General features: G+C 56.2%; 2 protein-coding genes across 4 annotated transcripts in view; one reads left to right on the forward strand and one right to left on the reverse strand.

The window, feature by feature from the left end:
• Cdh23 (cadherin related 23) overlaps positions 1–10,874 on the forward strand; it is a 390,176-nt gene extending 379,302 nt beyond the window's left edge. The window contains 18 exon segments of the mRNA XM_047551945.1: positions 129–306; positions 440–651; positions 2,852–3,043; positions 3,159–3,272; positions 4,104–4,233; positions 4,322–4,573; positions 4,650–4,811; positions 6,203–6,459; positions 6,806–6,903; positions 7,322–7,442; positions 7,522–7,601; positions 7,701–7,741; positions 7,817–7,877; positions 8,311–8,440; positions 8,587–8,709; positions 8,995–9,099; positions 9,835–10,048; positions 10,051–10,874. Of these exon segments, the coding sequence (XP_047407901.1) occupies positions 129–306; positions 440–651; positions 2,852–3,043; positions 3,159–3,272; positions 4,104–4,233; positions 4,322–4,573; positions 4,650–4,811; positions 6,203–6,459; positions 6,806–6,903; positions 7,322–7,442; positions 7,522–7,601; positions 7,701–7,741; positions 7,817–7,877; positions 8,311–8,440; positions 8,587–8,709; positions 8,995–9,099; positions 9,835–10,048; positions 10,051–10,160 (2,580 nt within the window). The 3' untranslated portion in view covers positions 10,161–10,874.
• A 239-nt stretch (positions 10,875–11,113) lies between these two features.
• Psap (prosaposin) overlaps positions 11,114–24,731 on the reverse strand; it is a 32,362-nt gene continuing 18,744 nt past the window's right edge. Inside the window, exons 3-15 of one of the 3 annotated variants that reach the window (XM_047553099.1) lie at positions 24,386–24,460; positions 23,534–23,659; positions 21,925–22,125; positions 21,279–21,422; positions 19,757–19,813; positions 17,933–17,938; positions 16,082–16,213; positions 14,696–14,791; positions 14,102–14,363; positions 13,857–14,014; positions 13,483–13,563; positions 13,101–13,208; positions 11,114–12,107 (exon numbers count right to left, since the gene is read on the reverse strand). In XM_047553099.1, coding sequence (XP_047409055.1) covers positions 12,072–12,107; positions 13,101–13,208; positions 13,483–13,563; positions 13,857–14,014; positions 14,102–14,363; positions 14,696–14,791; positions 16,082–16,213; positions 17,933–17,938; positions 19,757–19,813; positions 21,279–21,422; positions 21,925–22,125; positions 23,534–23,659; positions 24,386–24,460 — 1,482 coding nt within the window. In that variant the 3' untranslated portion in view covers positions 11,114–12,071. Of the gene's footprint in view, positions 12,108–13,100; positions 13,209–13,482; positions 13,564–13,856; positions 14,015–14,101; positions 14,364–14,695; positions 14,792–16,081; positions 16,214–17,932; positions 17,942–19,756; positions 19,814–21,278; positions 21,423–21,924; positions 22,126–23,533; positions 23,660–24,385; positions 24,461–24,731 lie in introns of all 3 variants that reach the window. The other 2 variants (XM_047553098.1, XM_047553100.1) reach the window with 2 other exon arrangements.

Below are 24,731 nucleotides of genomic sequence, written 5' to 3' on the forward strand. Positions count from 1 at the left end.
TCGACACACTAGAAGACTGCCTCCCTTCCAGGGTGGCACATGTGCTCCGCCGCCTGCCTTACTCCTGGGTGACGGTCCCCTGAGGCTGCCCGGGATGCCCCTGATCTTTGACCTTGCCCCTCCCCCAGGTGATGATCCAAGTGCTGGATGTCAACGACTGCCGGCCACAGTTCTCCAAGCCCCAGTTCAGCACCAGCGTGTATGAGAATGAGCCCGCGGGCACCTCCGTCATCACCATGATGGCCACTGACCAGGACGAGGGCTCCAATGGGCAGCTGGCCTACTCACTTGAGGGCCCCGGCATGGGTACGGAGCCCGCCCTGGACACACGTGGGGGCGGAAGGGGCAGGCTGCTGTGGCTGTAACCCCAGGCCGGGAGGAGGAGGGACAGGAAGGCTGTGGGCAGGTCACGCCCCTGTTCTCCTGCCCTGTCTACCAGAGGCCTTCCACGTGGACATGGACTCGGGCCTGGTGACCACACAGCGCCCACTGCAGTCCTATGAGAGGTTCAACCTGACCGTGGTGGCCACGGATGGCGGGCAGCCCCCACTCTGGGGCACCACCATGCTCCTGGTGGAGGTCATCGATGTCAATGACAACCGCCCTGTCTTCGTGCGCCCACCCAATGGCACCATCCTGCACATCAGAGAGGTACTCCCAGCCCCCTTCCCACATCCTGTGGTCAAGGCCTGGGTCAGTGGAGGGGCCCTCATCGTTAGGGTGGGAAATGCAGGCCAGACACGGGCCACGTGGCCCCGTATGGAACAACGGTCAGTCGGTCATGTGGGCTGTGCTAGCAGATCTTGGGTTCCAGTGTAATTCTGTTGTTTACCAGCCAGATGACCTTGAGCAAGTGGCTCCTCTGCATCTTTTTGTTCTGCAAATGGGACTAATAATAGCACATGCCCATTCTTGCTCCTCTGTCTACCAAGGACAGTCTCCCCTGCCCCCGCTTCCCCCAGTCTTGTCTCAGAATCAATACGCACGCCCCTTCCGGCTGGCAAGTGGTCCTGCTGATAGCCCAGTGCAGGCGGCTGGGGTTGGGGCTGAGCACCGAGCACCCAACTAAGACACAGGGAGACGGCCAAGGTTCTGGAATCTCCAATTCTGCTTCCATTCTGTGGTCTAAATTGCCATGGAAAGGCAGGGACATCGTCCTTCGGCTCTTGTCGTTCCTGTTAACTCCTAAGCACCCACGCCCCAAATATTCCAGTTGGGTGGTACAGCTGGTTATCTCTGATTTGATCTCTGCCCCCCAAACTTCAAGCCTCCACCTCCCAATGTCAGTGCTAAGACCACGTTGTTACCGTCTTCTCTTTGAGATCCCACGGAAGAAAATAATCCCAGGGACGAGCTTTCAGAAAATGTGTACTTTCACCTTGTGATTTGCTTTTCCATTGCCTCTGGTGTTACTTCTACAGTGGTTGAATGGTCCCCTTTGCTTTGCCCACTGGGGAGCTTGGAGTAGTTGACCCACCTTGACTGACACTACAGAGACTTGGGGCATACGTCATCCTCAGCTGCTCCTTCCTGCTTTTTTTTTTTTTTGAGGGGGGTACTTAGGGATTGAACCCACGCCCACTCTGCACTGAGCTACATCTCTAGCCCTTTTTAATGTTTTTGAGACGAGGTCTCACTAAGTTGCCCAGGCTGTTCTTGAACTTGAGATCCTCCTGCCTCAGCCTCCCGAGTAGCTGGGATTACAGGTGTGCACCACCGTGCCCAGACCATTTTTTTTTTAATTTCTTTTTATTAGTTGTAGGTGGACACAATACCTTTATTTTTATCTGGTGCTGAGGATGGAACCCAGTGCACACATGCTAGGCGAGTGCTCTACCACTGAGCCACAACCCCAGCCCCAGACCAGTTTTTTTAAACCTAATTTTAAAAAAATTTGTTCCATCTTGTACATTCTTGTCAGCTGCTTCAAGTGTGTGTGTATATAGGGAATAATTCAGGATATAAATTAATAATAATCTAGTTCTTTCCCACACTAAAGACCCTATTTACTAAGGTGTTCCCTTCAAGGGTTCTGTATTTGGGAAGATTTATGCCCCCTGAGCAGGCTGAACAACACACATTTGTAATGTAATTATCAGTCACCCCGCTTTTTATTAATTTGATGCACCTGCCACTTGGAACCTCTGATTGTCATGACTGATAAGAATGGTGAAACCTTCCTGAGTTGAGAATTTTTCCGTTAAAAGTGGAGAGAGGCACCTTTTTCTTTGGCCTTGGGCAGTCTTCCGGTGGGCCGGTGTACACTTTCAGTTAGGTTTCTGCTAAGCTAGACCCACCTCAAGGAAATTCAGGGGAGCCTGAGGCTCAAAGAGGCGAAGTGGCATGTCTAGGTTCCACCCTGAACTGGTAGCATGTGGCCAATCTCTAGCCGCCATGTTGCCCTACCTACGTGTCCCCCACTTCCAGTACCACATTGGATGAATGCTGCTTCTTGGGGCCGCCCAGAGTTCCTGTGATTGGGGTAGCACAGAGAACGAGCGGCAAGGGACAGTGACCATGGCCTGTGCCTTTGGATTGCCCATCTGCTAAACCTTGGCAGGTGGTCGGGGGAGGGTGGTGGAAGCTTCTAGACAGGGTCACCTTGAGAAAGCTTGGAGCAGGCGGGTCCCAGGCTAGATGCTAATGCACCGTGGGCTTGGCTTGGGGACACGGGAGAGAAATAACTAAAATAACTGGCAGGTGCTCAGAATCCAGGAGAGGTCAGGCACTCCCCAAGGACGCTGAAAGGTGGCAGTGAACTTTGGCTATGACAGGATCGGAGCAAGAGCTCCGTCGGGCCTGGGAGTGGGGTTCTCTGTGTCTAGGCGCCTCCCTGCCGTGTCCCCTGTAGGAGATCCCGCTGCACTCCAACGTGTACGAGGTCTACGCCACAGACAAGGACGAGGGCCTCAACGGGGCGGTGCGCTACAGCTTGCTGAAGACTGCGGGCAACCGCGACTGGGAGTACTTCTCCATTGACCCTGTCAGCGGCCTCATCCAGACGGCCCGGCGCCTGGACCGCGAGAAGCAGGCGGTGTACAGCGTACGATGCAGTGCCCGGGCGGGCCTTCCTCCCGCGATGTCTGGGGACCTGTTCGGGGAGGGCACCTTGGCGTGCTAAGCCAGCCTCCCCTCTGACGGTGCTCCTCTGCCCCCAGCTCATCTTGGTAGCCAGCGACCTGGGCCAGCCGGTGCCGTATGAGACCATGCAGCCGCTGCAAGTGGCCCTGGAGGACATTGACGACAACGAGCCGCTCTTCGTGAGGCCTCCAGTGAGCTTGCCTGTCCCTAGCACCAGTCACACGCACACAGGGACTCGCTGGTTGCAGACACACACACTCTCGGGTACCCACTGTCCTAATACACATTTGGTTACACACACACAATGCCTGTCTGCACGCCTCAATACAGGAATAATTCCACATTGAGCAGCTGTGCAATGCCGGATTGAGCTGTGTACGTTTCAGGGCACAATCTGGGACAAAAAAACAGGCATAGTGGAGCACGCCTATCTTCCCAGAGACTTGGGAGGCTGAGGCAGGAGGATCACAAGTTGGAGGCCAACCTCAGCAACTTAGCGAGACCCTGCCTCCATTAAAAATGAAAAAAGGCTGGGGGGGTAGCTCAGTGGTAGAGTGCTTGCCTAGCACGATCGAGACCCTGGGTTCCATCCCCAGCACTACAATAAAAAAGCAGGTCAGGCAGACACACCTGATCACGGAGCTGTTCTTGTGGGTGTGAACCCACGCCTGTGCACACACAGGAAGCATGAAAACCAGCTCCGAGTTAGCTGGGACCAGGACTGAGGGCCCTGGTGTCAACTCCATGATGCGCACAGGGAGAGGAGCCGTCCCCTGGAGACTGTCCCCTCATCAAACACTCAGGTGCCAGGGATGCTTCAGAGAACGTGCCACACCCAGCACTGTCCTCACAGAGGATGCCACCAGGTGGCTCCCTGAGAGCAGGACTCCTTTACGACAGTGCCACTCACCCCGTGAGGCCTGCGTGGCAAGATCCCTCAGCACCCAGCCTCTGCCCAGGGCCCTCCGTCTGGGGCTGGCAGCTCCTTTGGCTCCTACGATGACGTCTTCTTCCCCCTGCAGAAAGGCCGCCCCCAGTACCAGCTGCTGACGGTGCCCGAGCACTCGCCGCGCGGCACCCTCGTGGGCAATGTGACAGGCGCCGTGGACGCCGACGAGGGCCCCAACGCCATCGTGTACTACTTCATAGCAGGTGGGGCCTGAGCCAGCCGGCGTCCCACCTACCTGGGCTGCATGACCCCAAAGCGCCCGCCCTCACCCCAGGCCGTGTGCACCCTCAGCTGGCAACGAGGAGAAGAACTTCCGGCTGCAGCCCGACGGGCGCCTGTTGGTGCTGCGGGACCTGGACCGGGAGCGAGAAGCGGTCTTCTCCTTCATCGTCAAGGCCTCCAGCAACCGCAGCTGGACGCCTCCCCGCGGGCCCGCCCCGGACCTCGACCTGGTTGCCGACCTCACCCTGCAGGAGGTGCGCGTCGTGCTAGAGGACATCAACGACCAGCCGCCGCGTTTCACCAAGGCCGAGTACACTGCAGGTGCAGGGGCCGCAGCCTGGGCTCGGGTCGCCGCTGGCGCCTTCCTGACACTTACGCTGCCTGCCGGTCCCTACAGGGGTGGCCACGGATGCCAAGGTGGGTTCGGAGCTGATCCAGGTGCTGGCCCTGGACGCAGACATCGGCAACAACAGCCTCGTCTTCTACGGCATCCTGGCCATCCACTACTTCCGGGCCCTGGCCAACGACTCCGAGGACGTGGGTCAGGTCTTCACCATGGGTAGGAGCCTGGGTGCACGTGGGTGGCCCTCCAGCCAGGACCTCTTGGTCGCTGCATGGACTGGAGTCTGGAGAAAATGGGGCCCCTGTGACCAGCTGAGGACGTGCAGCTCCAGCCTGTCACTCGGCCCTACTCTCCTCCAATCCCTCCACCTGTTCACCTCCGCATCTGCCCACCTGCTTGCGCTTGCTGCTTTTCTCATCGATTCTTGCATCTACCAGTCCACCCTCTTCCGATTCCTGTTTCCACATCCTCCCGGCTGTCTTGCCATCCCTGCATCTGAAATGCATGTCTGGCATTGCGCTGGGCACCGGGGAGCTGGAGCTCAAGGACACGCTAAGGAATGTGCGTGTTCCCTTGTGCACTTGCCTGTGGACGCTGAGACTCTGGGCAGGTTGAGAAGGCACCCGTGGTGGCCGCTTCCTTTCCCTATCTTGGCAGACTCATCTGGATGCCAGGCCTGACTGCCAGGAAACTTCCTTGGCATGCCACAGGACCAGCCCATCTTCCTTGTTGTGTCTCCTTCTGGCTCCACAGTCCCCTGCGGTCCTTAAGGGCCTGGGTCCAGCCAAACCCAGCTGCCTACGATCCCCTGAGCCAACTGTAGACTTCCTGTGGGCCTTTGGCCCCTCTGTTTCCTGGAATGCCTCCTGACCCCATGTCTGCCTTCAATTGCGCCTCCCCAACCCTCCCGGGCCTAGTTCACATGCCACCTCCTCCAGTTAGACAAATGGGGAGCCCCAAGTGGCCACAGCACCCCAGCAAGGAACATCAGAGTCACATACTTGTTATCTTTAGACCAGCACAGCCTGCAGATGTTTTGAATTTTTTTTTTTTTTTGGTACTGGGGAGTGAACCCAGGGATGCTTAACCTCTGACCCACAGCCCTGACCCCTTTTTTTCTGTGGGGGAGGTACTGAGATTGGTCTCACTGGGCCACTGAACCACCTCCCCAGCCCTATTTTGAATTTTATTTAGAGTTGCTTAGTGCCATGCTTTTGGCGAGGCTGGCTTTGAACTCACGACCCTCTTGCCTCAGCTTCCCACATCCCTGGGATTTTAGGTGTGTGCCACCACGCCCGGCCGGCAGATGATTTAATATGTAGAGTTTAAATAAAAACTTAGGGAATAGTTGAAAATAAGGGTCTGTCACATTAAGGAGAGAAATGCCCAGTTTCTCTAGAAAAAGTGCCAGTCGTGGCAGCGCGGCTGCACGCCCCGTGTCCTTGTCAGTGGAGCCGAGGTCCCCTTCACGTGGGCATCGCTCACAGCCCGAGCTGAGCCCTCGAGCTGCCTCCCCAGGTGTGGCCCCTCCCAGGGCTCTTGACCCTTCCCAGGGGACTCGGACCTGGGTGGTCCCTGAGCCGTGCCACCCGCCGGGCTTTCCACAGGGAGTGTGGACGGCATCCTGCGCACCTTCGACCTCTTCATGGCCTACAGCCCTGGCTACTTCGTGGTGGACATTGTGGCCCGAGACCTGGCAGGCCACAACGACACGGCCATCATCGGCATCTACATCCTGAGGGACGACCAGCGGGTCAAGATCGTCATTAATGAGATCCCTGACCGGGTGCGCGGTTTCCAGGAGGAGTTCATCCGCCTGCTCGCCAACATCACTGGCGCCATCGTCAACACTGATGACGTGCAGGTGGTCCATGGGACCCCCCTTGGGGCTGGGGGCAGGCCACACGGAGCGGGGCCAGGTCAGGGGCCTGAGAAGGGGTACGTGTGCCGCCTCAGTCGTTTCCTGGCGTGGCCGGGATGTTGGGGGGAAGTTCTCCCAGGTCTCCGGGCCTGTTTCCTTATCTGTACCTCGGGGCCAATAAACAGGACCTGCCCCCGTGTCGGTGACCTGATAGGCACCGAGCTGGTCCTCCGCACTCAGCAGTGACAGGTCCATTGTAGGGTAGGGCCGGAGAGACTCCTGCGAGAAGCCTGCCCATCCCTCTCCTCTCCTTGTTGGGGTCCCCCCAGCCACGCTCCTTCTCCCCTAGTTCCATGTGGACAAGAAGGGGCGGGTGAACTTCGCGCAGACGGAGCTGCTCATCCACGTGGTGAACCGAGATACCAACCGCATCCTGGACGTGGACCGGTGGGTGGAGGCCAGGGCTGGGGTGGTCTGCCTGCCCTGGAGCTGGGGAGGGGACTCACTAAAGGAGGCACAGACTCCACCGTCAGGCCTGCTGCTGCGTGGGACTCTCCCCGGGCATGGACAAGGCAGGGAGAGAGGACAGTTTGAGGGGTGAGCAGAGCTCCTTCCCTCCAAGCCTTACTCTCCTGTCTGTAAAATGGGAGCATCTGTCTATTAGGAAGACCCAACAGAACCCCGTAGGAAGTCACGGGGAACCCTGTGAGAAGCCAGGCTCCCAGCCAGGTGGGCTTTCGTCTCACAGGGCTTCAGTGCAGAGCGTGATCTCTGGGGGCTCCCGGCAGCAGCAGAGGAGTCTGGGGCAGGGGGCTGGTCTTGGAGGGTGGCTGAGACGGGACTGAGGCCTTTGCCCCTGATCCAGGGTGATCCAGATGATTGATGAGAACAAGGAACAGCTGCGGAATCTCTTCCGGAATTACAACGTCCTGGATGTGCAGCCCGCCATCTCTGTCCGGCTGCCTGATGACATGTCGGCCCTGCAGGTAGCACAGGGGCCGCCCCTCCTGGGGCTGGGCTCTGCCCACGACTCACGGCTCACGCCTGGCCTCTTGTCCCTCACAGATGGCGATCATCGTCCTGGCCATCCTCCTCTTCCTGGCAGCCATGCTCTTCATCCTCATGAACTGGTACTACCGCACCGTGTGAGTGTCCCTGCCGGGCAGCAGGGAGACAGGCAGGGCCGTGGGCTCCAGGTGTGAGTCCAGCCTCCTGCATGGGGACTTCTCTCTGCTTCTCTCCAGGCACAAGAGGAAGCTCAAGGCCATTGTGGCTGGCTCCGCAGGTGAGTCGGGGGAGGAGGGGGCCTGTGGGTGTCCAGATGCCCCAGCCCCTCCATGCCCAAGGCTTCTCCCTGCAGGGAATCGTGGCTTCATCGACATCATGGACATGCCCAACACCAACAAGTACTCGTTCGACGGGTGAGCAGGAGCTGGCACCCTGAGCCTGCTGGGAACTCCCTGCAGCCTCCCAAGTGCCGGCTGAAGCCTGGGGTGTGGGCGCCCCCTGCTGGGCTGGCCACCCCCTCTCTCCACCCACAGTAACTGCATAGCTGAACTGGGACACCCACCCAACGGCCCCCCGAGTTCCAGGGACATTGACTTTGGGCCCTGGGTAAAGGGGGAGATCTCCTTGCCAAAGCTGAGTCTGACTGATACCAGTGTGGTTCTGTAGGATCCCGGGGGGGAGGACGCACCCACGGGTGCCAGGGGCCACCCTCGCCCCATGGCCCTGCACATCCAGTTCTGTGAAGGAATGGAGTGAGTGGCCGGGAAATGGGCAGAGGTTAGGTGGGGCGGGCACCTGCTTAGAGCCGTCTCTCCTTGCCCCACCCCCTCCACTCCGCCACTGTAGAGCCAACCCCGTGTGGCTTGACCCCTTCTGCCGGAACCTGGAGCTGGCCACCCAGGCGGAGCATGAGGATGACCTTCCCGAGAACCTGAGTGAGATCGCTGACCTGTGGAACAGCCCCGCCCGCACCCACGTGAGCCAGGGCAGGCGGGCAGCAGTGCGGGGCCGGGGTGGAGAGGCAGCCTTCCGCACCACCTCTGGCAGGAGACCCGGGTTCTCTGAGGGGTGCCCGGTGCCTGCGTGGCGTCTACCTCTGCTCCAGCTGAGGTTCCCCCCCAGGGCACATTCGGGCGTGAGCCAGCAGCAGCCAAGCCCGATGACGACGGGTACCTGCGTGCTGCCATCCAGGAGTATGACAACATCGCCAAGCTGGGCCAGATCATTCGTGAGGGGCCCATCAAGGTGAGCCCCCCTGTACCCAGGCCCTGGCTGAACCTGGACCTCACTCCAGAGGAAAGACAGCCTCAGGATCTGCTAGTCCTGCCTGCCACGGGGGCCGGACACAAAAAGGCCTCGGCACTGGGGCTGACCGGGAGCCGCGCTAGCCTGCAGTGGCCTTGACCATGACCCACATCTCGGGGTCCTGCTCCTGAACCTCCACCTGTGCACCCACGACCCCCACATGGAGCGAGCAGGGTGGGCCAGGCGGAGGGGCTTGGTGGGGGGTTAACCCTCTCCCTCCCCCAGGGCTCGCTGCTGAAGGTGGTCCTGGAGGATTACCTGCGGCTCAAAAAGCTCTTTGCACAGCGGATGGTGCAAAAAGCCTCTTCCTGCCACTCCTCCATCTCCGAGGTAGCTGGGCGGGGGACGGGCGGGCAGGGAGCTGTGTGCCGTGCCCCACTCCTGGGGGTGCTCTCTCCTGCCACCCTTCTTGACGTCTCTGGACCTCCTCAGCCAGGGTGCGGGTCTCCATGTAGTCATTAGGAGGTTCTGCCTTCTGGGCTCTTGCAGGGGGGAGGCTTTCCCAGGGATGGTGGTGCTCAAAGGCAGTGAACCCCAAGACACCCTTGAGGGGGTGATGTCACTTTAGGAAACTGGTCATCGGTCAATAGGCCCCTGCGCCTACCTGCAGTGACTATGGCAACACCCATGAATTCAGACTAGACCTAAACACTGCTTTCCAGCTGAGTGCGCACTGCCCGTTGGAATAACCCGACAAAGGGCTGAAGCGCCCTTTGGGTCCCCCGTTCGTCCCCTCCCACTTCTCCTGTGACACATTCTACCTGCTCACAATCAGAGCTGGGTACGCTTGAACCAACTTGATAAGAAGCCCAGATACCACACCCGTGTCACAGGATGTTTAAAGTGAGGACAGACATTTAAAGACTTCCTCAGGGAGCCCGTGTCCCTGAGGACACATTTAAACGCCCACGGTTCCCCTCTGTAACTGGTTTGGAGCTTGTTACAGGCCTGCTGCGGAGTCTCCTTGTGTGAGGCAGGGAGGGAGCTGTGCTGCAGCCACTGGGGCCAGAGCATGGCCCTGAGCGTGTGGAAGTTTGAGCCATTGGGGGTCCTGGCCTCTTACAGCTGATCCAGACGGAGCTGGAGGAGGAGCCCGGGGACCGCAGCCCAGGCCAGGGCAGCCTGCGCTTCCGCCACAAGCCACCCGTGGAGCTCAAAGGGCCCGACGGGATCCACGTGGTGCACGGCAGCACGGGCACCCTGCTGGCCACGGACCTCAACAGCCTGCCAGAAGACGACCAGAAGGGCCTGGGCCGCTCGCTGGAGACGCTGACCACCGCCGGGCCACTGCCTTTGAGCGCAACGCCCGCACGGAATCCGCCAAATCCACACCCCTGCACAAGCTCCGCGATGTGATCATGGAGAGTCCCCTGGAGATTACGGAGCTGTGACCAATTCGGAGGACTTGCTGGTGTGAGCAGCACCCCGACTGCTCCCTACAGGGCAGCAGAGCAAGCACAAGGCCCTTCCCGGGCCAGCGCCTGTGGACAGCCTCGGGCTGCCCCTGGCGGCCCTCACAGCTGCTCAGATTCCACTTTGGCCAGACACTCATTCAGCATCTGATCTCTACCTTCATAAAATTTGTTATTTTTTTAAGAAAACCAAACAAAAGTGCTAAGTATCTAAGGACAAGGTAAGAAGGGCCACTGGGGCCCCCAGGAGTCCGGGGACCAGCTCAGCAGAGGCCACCCGGGCCCCCCCTTTCCGCTCTACCCCTGGCCATCTGCCAGGCTGCCACAGCAAGAGTCCAGCACCAGGAGGAGATGGGCTGGCAGCCTGGGGCTGCCACAGTGACTTCAGTTCAAGTCCCACTGCACTACTGGACATCCAGGTGGAGGCAGTGGTGACCCCTGGCCTTCAACAGACGAGGTCAAGTTCAACCAATGAGCATTCTCCATTTCACTGGCTTCCCCAATGTGCCCAGCATAAAAAGAGAAATGACTGCCATTTCCCTGGGTTTTGAATGTAGAGTGTTTGTGTGAATTCCTTTTTTTAATTTATTCCCTCAGTATTTTTCCCCTTGGTTTTGTTTAACTGGAACTCACTGGAAAGTTTCTGGAATGGTCTGTTTAAAGAGAAAAGCACCTCACGAGAACTGGCAATACACTGGCTCTGGTAACCTCCCGTGTGCTGCCTGGTGGGGGGGTCAGGGGTGGCGGGGGCCGGCCTGGGCTTCAAGGGCTCCCCAACCCACTGCTGGCCCTGGGACTTGGGGATGACCAAGTGGCTTTATTTTTTAAAACCCACTTTGCTTTCTTTTCCTGGCCAAGGGTGCTAAAGGGACCACAGGTGTGGAGCTCATAAGAGACCAAACTCCTAGCGAGGTACCACACGCAGGCCCAGATCTGGTTAACAGAACTTTATTGTTAAATCACAGAAATTTTAGTGCAAAACAAATGAAAACCACTCAGTTCATTTCATAGCATCTGCTCATCTTGCTGGCTCTGCCTGCTTGGCTCCTGGCAACCAGTGGTACAGCAGAAGCTTTGGCTGCCAAACAGGCACAGCTGAGCCTGGACGAACACCCACTCCATGCCCAGCAGACCCCGCCCGCCACCCTCTACACGCAGGGGCTCAGGAGCTTGTCATCCACATTTATTCGAAAGAGAAGGTAAAACATCCACAGCATGGGCAGGGGCGCGAGGCAGGGCCCCGGCAGACACGAGCAAGCAGTCGCTACCGTGCACAGGCCTCAGCGGGACCTCCAGGCACAGCTAGCAGGTTACACTCAGGCGGAACCTCCCCTCCCAACCCAAACCCACAGAACCCCAACAAGGCATCAACAGGAAAAGACGAGAAAGCAAAAAACAAGGGTTAACCCAGGGCCACCGCACCCACTCGCCACCAGCAGCTGCTTCCAAAGTCTCTGCACTATCACCAGGGGAATGATTTTAAACACCATTTTTTGAAGCTTCTGAACTGCCTTTGGCTGCTCTGTACAGCAGGAAAGGGGACGGTCCCTCCTTAGGATAGGAAGTGGCCTCAGAAGCACAAACCCATCAGCACTCAGGACAAGGACCCCGCCCAGAGGCTGCATGTCCTGCAGGCACTGGGCACTCCAGAGTGACGCAAGGGTGGCTAAGACTTCAGGGCCAGTATGTCCTCATCCTCCCAGCAGAGGGGACACTGAAGCAGCTATGTTGGTGGGGGGATAACACCTCCCCCGTGACAGCAATGCTACAATAAGGGAGACACCGGGGGGGTGGTCAAAAGGAGGGGCCTAGTCTTACAACAGGTCTGCGCGTTCGTTACCCCAGACACACGAGGAGGAAAGGAGGCTACGGTTTCTCCAAGATGGAATCCTAGTTCCACACGTGACGCTTGCAATGTTCGACAGCCTGGTAGGAAAAAGGAAACAGGGTTTAGGTTTCAGGTGACAAGCTCAATTCCTGGCCCATTAGTACAGCACACGTCACCCAAATGGGATCTGGCATCTTGGTTAGGTGGCTGGTGCCAGATGCTGAGACCCCACTTAAAATCAAGGAGCATGTGGCTAGCGGAGCTTTGGAGCCTCCTGAGGCAAGAGTTCAGTTCAGCAGATGAGCACCCATGCAGGAAGGGCCCGAGGGCCCTCCATCCACTGACGCCTGTCCCTAAGGACCTGCTTCACAGCTGCACAGGGGCAAATCCAGCTCATCCACAGCCACGGCACATCGCAGCTCAGGCCTCGAACCCCAGGCAGCAGAAGCCAGTTCCCCCACTGATGGCAGGGGTGATGGTGAACAGAGGCTGGGGCCAGCTGGAGGAAGGAGCTGGATGTGGCCAGGGTGGGCCTCTCCCTGCAGGGACCCATGATAAGTAATCTCCCAAAATGGTCAAAAGGAACCCCAGTGAGGAAGAGAAAGTTACACAAAGGAACATTAAGTAACAGGGCCGACCAAACATCCCCACCCAGGAAAGTGGCACGGGTCACCCAGTTGGCTGCCAGCCAGGATGGTGCTCACGGAGTCCTGGGGCCACTCAAGAAGACCTCCAGCTGGCCTTGAGGGACACTTGTGCTGGGGTGTGGGCCCAGGCAGGTCTGGGCAATGAGTCCCAGAGGCCTGAGCAATTCCCAGAGTGACCCCATGAAGACCCGACACTAGCAGGAGAGAACTGAAGACAAGCAGGAAAGCAGACGCCAAACACCGAGAACACCCAGCTCACCCTTCACCCCAGAAGACGAGAGTGCAGTGAGGCCGGCCTTCGCTGGGCAACTGGGCACGAGCCTCACTGCCTCTGGCTGCACTTTCCACCTACAGAAGCACGGTGGAAAGCTGACCACCGAGGCTCCTATCGGAGAGGACTCCCGGGGGCCACCCCGCTGGAAGGCGGCCAGCCAAGCTACTCACGTTACACTGAGCTGCTGTCTCCATGCTCCGGCACCAGTAGCTGGGGCCCCAGACACACTTCTCAGTTCCCAAGAGAATCTTACGGGCAGAGGCACAGGCTCCAATTTTCTACACAGTGAAAAGAGGCAGAGGGAAGAATCAGGAGCTGCCCGCCCAGCCCTTCCAGAATCAAGACTAAAGGCTCCCAGGATGCAGCTGGAATGGGACAGGCTCTCAGACCACCAGGGCTGCTGAAGAGGGCGACAGAGCCTAGAGGCTGGGGCTCTGCATCCCCCGCTCTCCCGGACTCCACCTGATGGCCGAAGTCACAGAGGAACCTTCCAGTCCACACCGGCCCTGCACACGGCTGCCTGCAGCAGCCGGGCCGCCCAGCGAAGCTTACCGAGCACACGAAGGACGGGTCCATCACCTCCACCAGGACCTCTACCAGCACTGGCTCATACTCGGTCACAAACTCGTCACACTGCCAAGTAAGAAGGGGACACAGGACCAGTCTGGGCACGTCCACACAGAATGGACACACTCTTCTACAGGTCTCTGACACTCTGAGTCCAGTGGGCCCTGGGACCTCCCTCCCGGAATGCCCCACCCGCCCACATCCGCCTCACTAGCAGAGATTCTTCCCCTGTGGCTCCGCGAAAATCGACCGATCATCTCTAAGCAAAGCCTTGCCGACTCCAGCCCAGGGACAGCCACAGTCTGCTTCCCTCACCACTCAAAAGGGACAGAGCAGTGAGCCGCCGCAGCCTCTGCTACCTGCTTCTGGTAGGGCTCGGGCAGGAAGCTGCAGCCCTTCTCGAGCGCGGACAAGATCTCTTGCTTGGTGCTGTTTTTCTCCAGGTTGTGCTCCAAGTAGCTGACCAGCTTCTTGCACACCTCACAGAAGGGGCCGTCCTTCAGGGGAGTCACCCGTGCTACACAAGAGAACACAGGGCTTAATGTTGGCAGAGTCTTCCAGACTGGAGAGGAGCCATCCTCTGCCTCCGGTGCCCTGGGCTCACCGGGCAACGCGGGCGACTTGGGCAGCACAGGCAGCTTGGGCAGCGGGGGCAGCTCAGGCAGTCCGATTCGGCCGATCCTCCCAATCTGGCCCTTGCCGGAGGAGCAGAGATGGAGCTCACTGCACACCAGCTCAGGGCTCATCTCCTGCTGAAGGACTGACAGGATGTAGCCGCCATACGTGTCCACCACCTCCTGGCACACGGCCGACACAGACTGGGGCAACATCGAGCATGCCACGTCCAAGTCATGGATGATTTTCTCCTGAAACACAAGGAGTGCATCACGTTAGGTGGCAAGACTGAAAACACAAGACCAGCCCATGGGGAGGCACTGCTCCCTCCCGGGAGTCCACACAGCAAGCTAGGAGCAGAGCAAAGGTGGCCTGCCCACCTGTAGCCCAGAGGGACCCACTGGAGGAACAGCCCTTGCAGAAAGGGGAGATGGGCGATGGCTCGGTGGCGGAGTGCTTGCATGGCCCATGCCAGGCCCTGGGGTTCACCCTTGAGACAGTGGGGGTTATTAAAAAAGGAAGGACGAGATCCCTCTCCTCCTGATTTCTCCCACTGGGGCATTCTTCAAAGAGGGCCACACACCATAGAACTGTTGTTCTTGATCAGGTCGGCCACCTTCTTCACCACGTATTCGCATGCCTTGCAGAAAACATTCGCATGGGCCAGGATCAGCTCCTCCTGTTGGAGAGAGGACTTGTTCGTGCTCTGCCCTGGCTGCAGAGGGATTCGGGGACCAGGGCAGGGTATCACACACGGGCCACTGCCTACCGAATTCAAAAGGATGTATGGCTTCCTCCACGACCAGGTTCCTGCTGCTTGTCATACAGCAGGTGATCCAGCCCCTTCCCAGGCCTCTACCACCACCCCTTCCCCTACTCCCACCACGCCTCCCGAAAATCCAGGAATGCGTATTTCAGGAGGCAGAAGCAGTCCCTCTCCCTCACCCCAAAGAGCTACGTATATGCTGCTGTCTGGTGCTAATCCTTTCATCACAACATGGTCATTTTGGGGAGATGGATGGCACAGCAGGAACAGAATGAGAGATTCAGGCCATCTGCTATTTAGAGGTCAGAACTGTAGACACATTTCAGGTTTGCTTTTGACTTTCCCAAATCTCATTAGCAATCTCATTAGACTGCTTTTCTAGAATCTACCTTTAATAAAGTAACAGTACTGCTGGAAAGAAACCTCGTGACAACCCAGGTGCTCTCTGTCCAGTGCAGAGGCACCGGCTCCTGGTGTCTCCTGAACACCTCAACGGAGCTGGTCTAACCAAGGACCTGAAGTTGAATTTTGCTTAACTTTTGTTTGGACATTTAAGTAGTCACACGTCAGAGTAAACGCTGTGATGCTCCTCCATGTCCTCTGGTCATGAACTTGGTGGACAGGATGGGTGAGGGCTAGGAGCACCTCTGGGGGTCAAGAGGCTAAAGATTGACACCTCAACCCTTTCTGTGGCCATACAGAGAAGAAAGAGAGGGCAGGGGCACCGGGACCCTAGAATATTACCTGACCACTAAAAGCGCTGGGTTCAAGTTCACTCCAGGATGGAGCAGAAGGCCCTTTACCGAGGGAGAGGTCTGGGCAAACCAACCCTACACCGGCACGTACGAGCAGTAGGCCCAGTGAGGCTGCTGTGCCAGCCCTGGGAGGGCGTCCTAGACTTGGTCCTGCGGCTACCGTGTGGGGAAGGGCCGGGAAGCACACCTGAAAAGCTCAGGGCTGGAGCTGGCATGAAACACCACCTTGAATGGTGTGCTGGGAAAACCAGTACACGACCGTGGTCCAGGAACACTGGGGTATAACACACCTTCAGAACAGCACAGGGTGGAGGAGGGACAGCCACCACATGCAGCAGTCTCAAATGCCGAGGAGCCAGGCAGGGAACAGAAAGCACACAACTCAGATGTGACACAGTGTGCGTGACACAGTGTGAGGCAGCCAAGGCCGACATACAACACCGGGTACCTCAAGAGGCTCCACCAGCTCCAGGGCAGGGAGGACATTCTCAGAGGTCACTCTGGCGGGAATCAGGGTCTGCAGAGGCACTTCCTTGACCTCGTCACAGAACCCGACCAGCACACAAATCTCCTTGGGTTGCTGAAAAGGCACAGAACCAGCGGTCAGACAGAGCCCGCGCCCACCCCTCAGCTCTCTCCAGACACAGGGGCCAGGGAGCTCCTCAGCACCCTGGCCCAAGTGTCAAGGCTGCCTACCCCCACCCTGACTGGCAGGATTCCAGCCTCAACTTCAACTCAAAAGGACTTGTGTCCAAGAGCAGACACATGAACCAATTATGCCCAGAGGAGGCCATCACCAGCTGAGGCCTCGGCTGCTGCAGCCAGGGCCACCAAGGAACGGAGACTCCCCACATCCTTCAGCAGCCCCAAGGACTCACTCTCAGTAGAGGTCAGCTCTGTGTTTTTCCCAGAGGGACACTACAATGCCCACGGCTAACAGAACGCTTAATGTGCTGGAATAAAAGCACACCAGATCTCCAGGGGTGGGACCATTTAAAATGACAAGTGAAAGGGAAATGCTGGCTTTTCTAAAAACCACATTCTGTGTTCACAACTGCACACAGTACACAAGAGCCCATCCACCCCTAAGCTGGTGAATCGTTTCAAACCACAAGGTCTTCAGACAATATCTAGACACCACACCACAGAGAAGGAAAGAGTTTGGAGGCCCTGACCATTTCACCGCCAAGACCAAGCACACACAAGTGAGAATTCAGGCCCCGGGAACTGGAATCAGATGCAGCCATCAGCCAGCCCCCGGCCAGCGGGCATCTGCCTACCACCACCACACACAAAACCCGTTAGCCCCGGCTGCCAGAACCAAGGCCTGCTGAGGAAGAGCAATAGACCCTGGCTGTGGCCCATGCTAGTGCTACTGAAAAGGCTCTGTGCAGGATATCCCAGGCCCTTTCTCTTTGGCACACCTTAAAAATGGGGGAGATAGTCAGAGTGAGGCTGAAGATAAAACAGGATTTTTAGGAAAAAAGATGCCAAGATTTAGGCGGGAGGTGGGGGGGGGTGGCTGCTCTTGTCTCAGAATCGGCTTTGTTCGGACTCGAGGCAGCTGAGGTAGAAATCCAGGCATTCCAACCCACACGCTCGCCCATTAGACTTCCAAAGGCCTTTGCAACAGCTAATCCTACAGACAGATGCCGGCGCTCGGAAGAGGCCAAGCTTGGCACGGCCCCAGAGGGCCCTGGCTCAGTCAGTGTAGACTGAGGATGCAGCTCCTACAGTATGCCATCTGACTTATCTCCAGACCCAAAGGACCCCATCACCTGGAAGGGCAGAAGCCACAATCAAGAGATTGTTGCCAATTCTCTTGATCCAACAAACGGGACAGTGTTGTTTGCAAGACTGATTAGCTCATGCAGCAGCAGCATCCTGGGATTATGAAAACAGCACTAAAGTCATGCAGTGCCCACTCACATTGTGACAGACACAAGGTGTCCTGCCGGAAGCCTGGCCTCCAGTGAAGGAAGCCCGGCGCCCCTGGGGCCACCCCGTTCTCCCTCTGCACTCTGGTGGCCTACACACGTGCACCACGTGTTGATTCTGATCAGAGGACAAGGCTCTGTTGTTTTCCAGACCCCTTGAAGGAGGAGGAGACCCCAGTGCCTCAAGTGCTGGACTCGGGGGAAGACCACATGGAAGTGGGGGACCCTTGCCTTTTTACAACCCATCCTTGTATCTGTCAGAGCTGACCACGCTGAACAGAAGTAAATAAGTAATAAATAAACAAAGCAAAGTAACTAGGAGCAGCAGCAGATCTACTACAAGCAAATTCTCCATCACATACCTGATCCTGCTGTTGAACAAAAAAACAGGAAATCGGAGATGAAAATAAGGGAAAGGAAAGGATACAACAGTTAAGAAAAATTAAAACAATAATAAAGCAGTCACAGGGGTAAGGACATCACTGAAGCTCGGGTAACACTCTAGCAGCCTGTATTGCTACCTACCTTGCTCCCACTGGCCTAATGGACCCCAAACATACTCTGACCCAGGGACAGATCACACTGTCCAGGTGGTGTGTGCTGTCCCTACAGCCAGTACTAAATCATGCTGTGCAGCAAGGTCCCCTGGAAAGGTCTCCACCCCCAGAGTCTGACGCCACCCGGCCCTCCCCAAGAGTCAGTTAAAAGCAGCACAATGGAACTGGACACAGGGCTGCCAGATAGGGGTGTGTGTCATAATACGCCTGGCCTCGGGGCATTCTACCCTGTGGCCAGCGACGGCCTGGGCAGCAGATCTGACTACATACCAAAAGCCTTGGGCTTTGAGTCAGCAATTCCAGCTTTGGTTACCCACGAAGGGAAAAAATGGGGACAGGCATAGATATTTGGCTCTGAGGATGTTTGCACTCCAAGGGCAAACCTGAAAACAATCTAGACACCCAGCCACAGGGGACTGGTCACACAAATTGTGTTTGATCCACACTGTCGATTAACACACAGCCATGTGAAAATCACCTGTACAAAGATAACTTAGTGATCAATACATTTGGGGGGGTTGCAAACTACAAAATACAAAGAAGTATATAAAATATGACCCCACAGACTTTTTTGAAATGGCAAATTATTTTTTGCTGTGAGAAGTATTACCTGTATTTTCAAAAAAAATTCCACATAGTATTTATAAGGAAAAAATATTTATGTTAGCTCTGAGGGAGTACTTCACTAGGTCAAGTCACATCAAAGGTTTATTTTCACCTGCATCAGCTGCCTGTCTTTGTAACGTTTGCCTTTAAACATTTTTACAAGGCAGGGTGTGAGCAATATCCCAAATAAACCACTGTGCCTGGTTCACTTGGCAGATGACTCAAGTGGGCAGAGCAGGCCCAACGGTCACCTGGTCAGGCTTCATGGGTCATGGGTCTTGACTGCAATGACTCAACCACAAAGGGCATCACTGGGCTCCAACAGAACTGATCTACTCTAAAGGGCCAGAGTTGGGGGACCCCTGCTTTAGGAACAAACTCGAGGACAGATTACCAATCTCGATGCAGAAAAGCAGCATAAGAGGAAAACAGTACACCCCACCCGCTCTGGCCCTGCAGAATAGATCTAAGAAGGCCCATCCTGCTCCCAGTTCTCATGCTTCAGGCTAACCAGCTCCTCGAGAGGAGGAGACAACCCACTTCTCACGTCTCACAGGGAATGAACGTTCCTGTCACTGGGACAGCGTTGCAGGAGACAGGGCCTGAGCAGCCACTAGCTGACCCTGCTCCAAGGCAAAGGACCAACTCCACCAGGCGGGATTCCTCCCCTCCCAAGCCCCAAACTCAGGCTGCACCACAGCAATTCTCTGGGCTGGGGTGAAGAACAAACTGCTACAGATCCCAGGGCAAACGCCAGACACTAGCAATCTGACAGCCAGCTCACATGTGCACAGGCAGGCAGGCCACCAGCAAGACAGTCCTGGGATCAAGCTGCTTCCTTCAGCCCTTCCTACAGGGGAGGGACTGAGATTGCAGTGGACAGCCTGCTGGACCAGGGTTCTTTCTGGTCTGAATTCATGACTTTGAGGTTTAAAACAAAAATAAGAACAAGAAACTAAACCATATCTGGAATCAGCAACATTTAGAACAAAACAGCTAACAAGGGGTTCCCCTGCCACCTACCATATGCATCATCATCTGGATAGCAATTTCAGAGTACTGGTTGATATAGTTCTTGCACTGGAGAGAGAGAAACACATCTTTACTTAAATTAATTACTGTAGCAATGCACCCCCAAAACCCCAAAGTAGCATTTTCAACATTGTCAACTGCTGACTATCAAAATTCCTAGAGTCAGGTGTGGTGGTGCACACCTGTAATCCCAGTGGCTTGGGAGGCTGAGGCAGGAGGATCGTGAGTTCAAAGCCAGCCTCAGCAACTTAGCAAGGCCCTAAGCAACTGAGAGAGACCCTGTCTCTAAATGAAATATTTTAAAAGGGCTGGGGACGTGGTTCAGTGGTTAAGTGCCCCTGGGTTCAATTCCCAGTACCAAAAAAAAAAAAAAAAAAATCCTATAGAATTTTATAATCTGCTCAGAACAAATTTTGATGAGATAAAAGTGACGAGTTATTCTACAACTTACAGAAAATATACAGAAGGTGTTTTGAAACTGTTTACCAAGAGAACTGAAGAGATTTTTGTCCTCTGTTTAAGGCCAAACTTGCACCAAGGTTGTTCAAGAGGTACTCAGTAGCAGTATGGAGAGAATGTAGCTACAGGATCCACTGATTAGGAATCCAAGGTTATTTTTCAAAACCATTTACACATTCTTAGACAGGGTTATAAAATCTAAATTCCATGAAGTCGAATTAGAACGATTTTCAATAGCCTGTTTTCATACAAATCCAGGTATTTCCAGCAGCCCCCCAGACCCGCTCCTGCCAAATAATCTAGTGCTTCCTCACTGAGAAAACCAAGGGTGACGCCAACAGCCCTCGGAGAGGGTTTAACTGGAAACCAATTACAAAGACACTTCCAGGAAGACAAGATTCCCAGGCTTCCATAATACGAGACAAAATGACTGCTGTCCTGACCGACAGCCCTAAGGAGAGCCAGGCCACAGAAGAGCCCGCAACTGGAGCTGGCCACTCCACCCAGGAAGGCCTCTCTGGAACCCAGAGCCCTGAGTATCACAACTTCCTCTCCCCTTAACAGGTGTCAGGTGGTCAGGTACTAGGATGGATTTTGGTTTTCCACATCAATTTCATGAACATGGTTAATAATGGGAATCAGGTCCAAGAAATGGGACCACTGAAGGAGCTAACCCAATGGGGTGCTAAGCCCACAGGGCTCCGGGCGAGCACCATGCAGGCCAGCTCCCAAGGCTCCCGTGGGGGTGTGCTTCATCACAGCCTCCCACGACAGCCAGCTTCTGTGTATATACGACGACACGGAGAAAACAAGCTGGACAAAAGCAGTATTCTTCCACCACTTTGTTACATAATCCAGATTCACTACCCAAAGAAAATCCAAGGTCCCCACTTCAAGCAGCTGGGAAAAGCAGGGAGGGATTGTTAACCACCTCTCCTCAGAGCTGTCAGGCTGGAACTTACAACAGGACGGCAGCAGTAACACGGGGCTTCTCGGTTCCCCACTCCCGTCTCCAGAGCCCAACTCCTCATCCTCACGCGGGAGGGGCGCTCACCATGTCGGCCATGCCAGGCCCCAGGCGGTCACACTGCTCCTTGGCGTGCTCCACCAAGCCCTCGACGAAGGTGGAGTTGGTCCTCACCGCAGTCTGGATGTCGGTCACCATCTGCACGCAGTCCTGGCAGACGTCTCCACTGGCCTGCAGAGAAGGGCGGTCAGGCCTGCAGCTCTGTGGCAGAGAGGACTCAGATCCTGGAGGAGTCTCCCCACCCGCCCAGGCCACAGCGCTGGGGGCTGCTCACCGAGCAGTTCCTCATGGGTTTTTGAGAGGCTCTAAAACTACCAATAGGTTTAAAATCAACTCGGGGAGGGGCTGGCGCAGCCCAGAGGTCGAGCACATGCTTGGCACATACAGAACCCTGGACTCCAACCCAGCACCACTAGAAAAATGGGGGACACTTCTGCACCCCATTCTGTAGAAACTGCACAGTACCCCACCCAAGGGCTGCCTGGGCACCTGCAGAATCATGTGAGAAAGGACAGCTTCAGTTTAAGAACATTATGCACTGTCCCTCCCCTAGCTCATCTCTCTCTCTGTCTCTCTCACACACACACACACACACACACACACACAGCTCACTCGTCCCTGACTCTACCTTGCCTCCAAAGGGTCCTCAGTGGCCAGCCCCCACCCGCCTTACCTTTGGCTGGGGCTTGCTCTGGGGGCCATCCTGAGGGTACAAGAGGAGGGGGATGTTGGCCATAAAGGGAGCCACCACCTCGGTCATGTCCACTTCCGGGATCTTATTGGCCTCCAGCTGCTTCTGGTGGTTCAGCTCTGCCAGATGCTTCTGAAGAGACTTGCAGAGGTTGAGAGACGAGCACACCTCTCCCGGATGGCTCTGGCGGGAAGGAAAGCCTGGTGAAGCTCCCGCCCCCGAGGAGGACAACACGGGCCACCCAGCGCCCTCGCATCAGCCCCTCTCCTCAAATCCCTTTCACAGAAACATCAGGGGCCAGAGGTGTGGCTCGTGGCAGAGCACTTGCCAGCACGGCCAAGGCCCTGGGCTGCAGCCCCAGCACCACAAAAACTAAAGAAGAAAAGGAAGAAACACATGATTTTGCTGTGCAAGTTCTAACTGCTCAGTATACCTGGGGAGGCCACAGAACTACAACCCCTGCCTAACACTCACGGGGTCTGGAATTTGATCCCCAGCACTGCATGAAAGGAAGAAAGAGAAAGAAAGAAAGAAAAATTAAGAAAAGAGGAAAGGAGGGCGGAACGGATGGATGGAAGAAAAAAAACAAATTCCAACCCGCGTGCCCAAGCACACAGCAGCCCCCGGTTCCTGTGACCTCCATTCGCTGTCAGCTCTTCCTTAGAGGAAGATGGGCAGTTCTGAGCCACACCCCCAACACGCTAATGCCACGCACTGCTTCTAACACCTTCCACATGATCCCAGGTTCACACCTCTCACCATGAGGTACACACACGCCCACCAAGGGGACATCTCCAACTCACCTGACTCTCCCCGCCCCTCCCCCATCTCCACTTCAGCAAGTGACTCCACCCCATCTTCCCAGAGACTTGAAGACACTCCTAACGCTCCTCTCCACGCACCCCGCCCCCTCCAGGGCATGGCCAGCCCATTCTCCCTGTGGACCAGAACGTGCACCCACCCATCCCCACTCTCTCACACTGCCAGGACCTTCCCAGCGTCTGGCCTGAGTCCCCTGCTGCAGCTCCCAGCAATGGGCGCTCAGTCAAGCCCTCTGGGTCATGTACTGTGACCGTGCTTTCTACTCCCACTCAGAGGCCTGGGACGTGGCTCGGAAGGCCCTCCACGATGCGACCTCTGCCTTCCTCCCCCAAACCACGGTCCTGTCTCAGGACACTCCTGCCCTGCTGGCCCCCCAGTGTCTTAAGCACCTGCCCTTCTCAGAGCCTTTCCACATCCCACAAAGCCAGCTCCTTGTCCCCTGCCAAAGCACGGCCTCCAGCACAGACTCGAGGAGTGGAGGAGGCGCCTTCCTGCAGCTGAACTCCCTTACGTTACAAATGCACAGAAATACACTCAGAGATGACAGGAGCTCCTCAACTGCTGGTCCACCAGCCCACCTGCTGCCCCGCACCAACCCCGCACGTGACAGAGGGCTGCCGGGCCACAGTGCTTCTGCATGGCAGAACCCAAATGGGCTCCTGAAGAAAGGAAGCCATAAGCAGACTTGCTGTTTTAATCACCGCTCTGGGCTGCTGTCTCCTCTGGACCCTGGGAGTACCTAGAAAGAACCTATGTCCCCATCACCTACCATTTCCCCTTTGATCAAGTCCAGGATGACAGGGAGGTAAGAGTCGACAATCTCCTTGCAGGAGGCCGACAGGTTCTCGTTAGGAAGCCAGTCGCAGGTCTTCTCCAGGTAAGTGAGGATCTCCTCCTATCAGGGGACAATGGCAAGAGTGTGAATCAGGAAGGGCCTCTTCCTTGCCTTCCTTGGCTGAAGGCAAGAGGCCCTCTGTGACGCCCAGGAAAAGCAAGCCTGCAGATCAGCCAGGCCTTGGGGGAAAGGACGGGAGAAGAGTTGGTGGTGGCCCACGGGTCCATCAGTTCACCAGCAAGCCACCTCATCAAAATTCAAAGCAAAGGGCCAGGGCTGTGGCTCAGTGGTAGAGCGCTGGCCTCACATGTGGGAGGAACTGGGTTCAATTCTCAACACTGCATATAAATAAATAAATAAAACACAAATCCACCGACAACTAAAAAATATTTTTAAAAAAGACCCTCAAAGCAAAGATCCTCTGACCTGTGGTCCTGCAGGCACAGGAAATTCTGAGTAGAAGACGGTGACAGTGAGCCCAGGCTAAGCTGGATGCAGACAGCATGCACATAAACCCCAACCAGCCTCGGGTATTACTATGAAGTCCAGGCTCAGCAAGCTGGGCCCTTCACCTACAGTGTCAGCCTCAAGCAAAATCAGATTTACATTTTTAAAGTATTTTATAAAAGATTATGTGACAGAAACAGTATGTGGCCCGTAAGGCTTAAAATATTTCCCACTGGCCCTTGACAGTTGTCTTGGGATCCCCAGAGTCACAGCCCCCCTGAGGAGCCGAGGCACGTGGCCAGGCCCACTCCAACCCCGCTCCCAGTCACCGCGGCTCACCTCAGTGGCATTGTTCTTCAGCATGTCGCCAGCCGCAGTGATGACCTGCTTGCATATGTCACATGGAAGGGATTTCTAAAAGGAAGAACATGAGGCCATTTGCGGGTCACAGAACATACTGCCACAGCTGAAAACCCTCATGGCCTTTTTCCTACTCTACCTAATAACCAGGCCTCTGATCAAGGCCACGTTCCACAGTCAATCCTGGTGCCCGTCCATGCAAGGGGACCTGGGACAACACAGGGAAGGACAGGTGTGACTTAGGAAAACACTCTGCACTTCTATGGGTCAGAAACCCTCTCCTGTCCCCTCTCCCCTTTAGCACCCTGCTCGATACAGGTGCTAC

The sequence above is a fragment of the Sciurus carolinensis genome, chromosome 5, assembly GCF_902686445.1.
Source record: "Sciurus carolinensis chromosome 5, mSciCar1.2, whole genome shotgun sequence".
Classification (NCBI taxonomy): domain Eukaryota; kingdom Metazoa; phylum Chordata; class Mammalia; order Rodentia; family Sciuridae; genus Sciurus; species Sciurus carolinensis.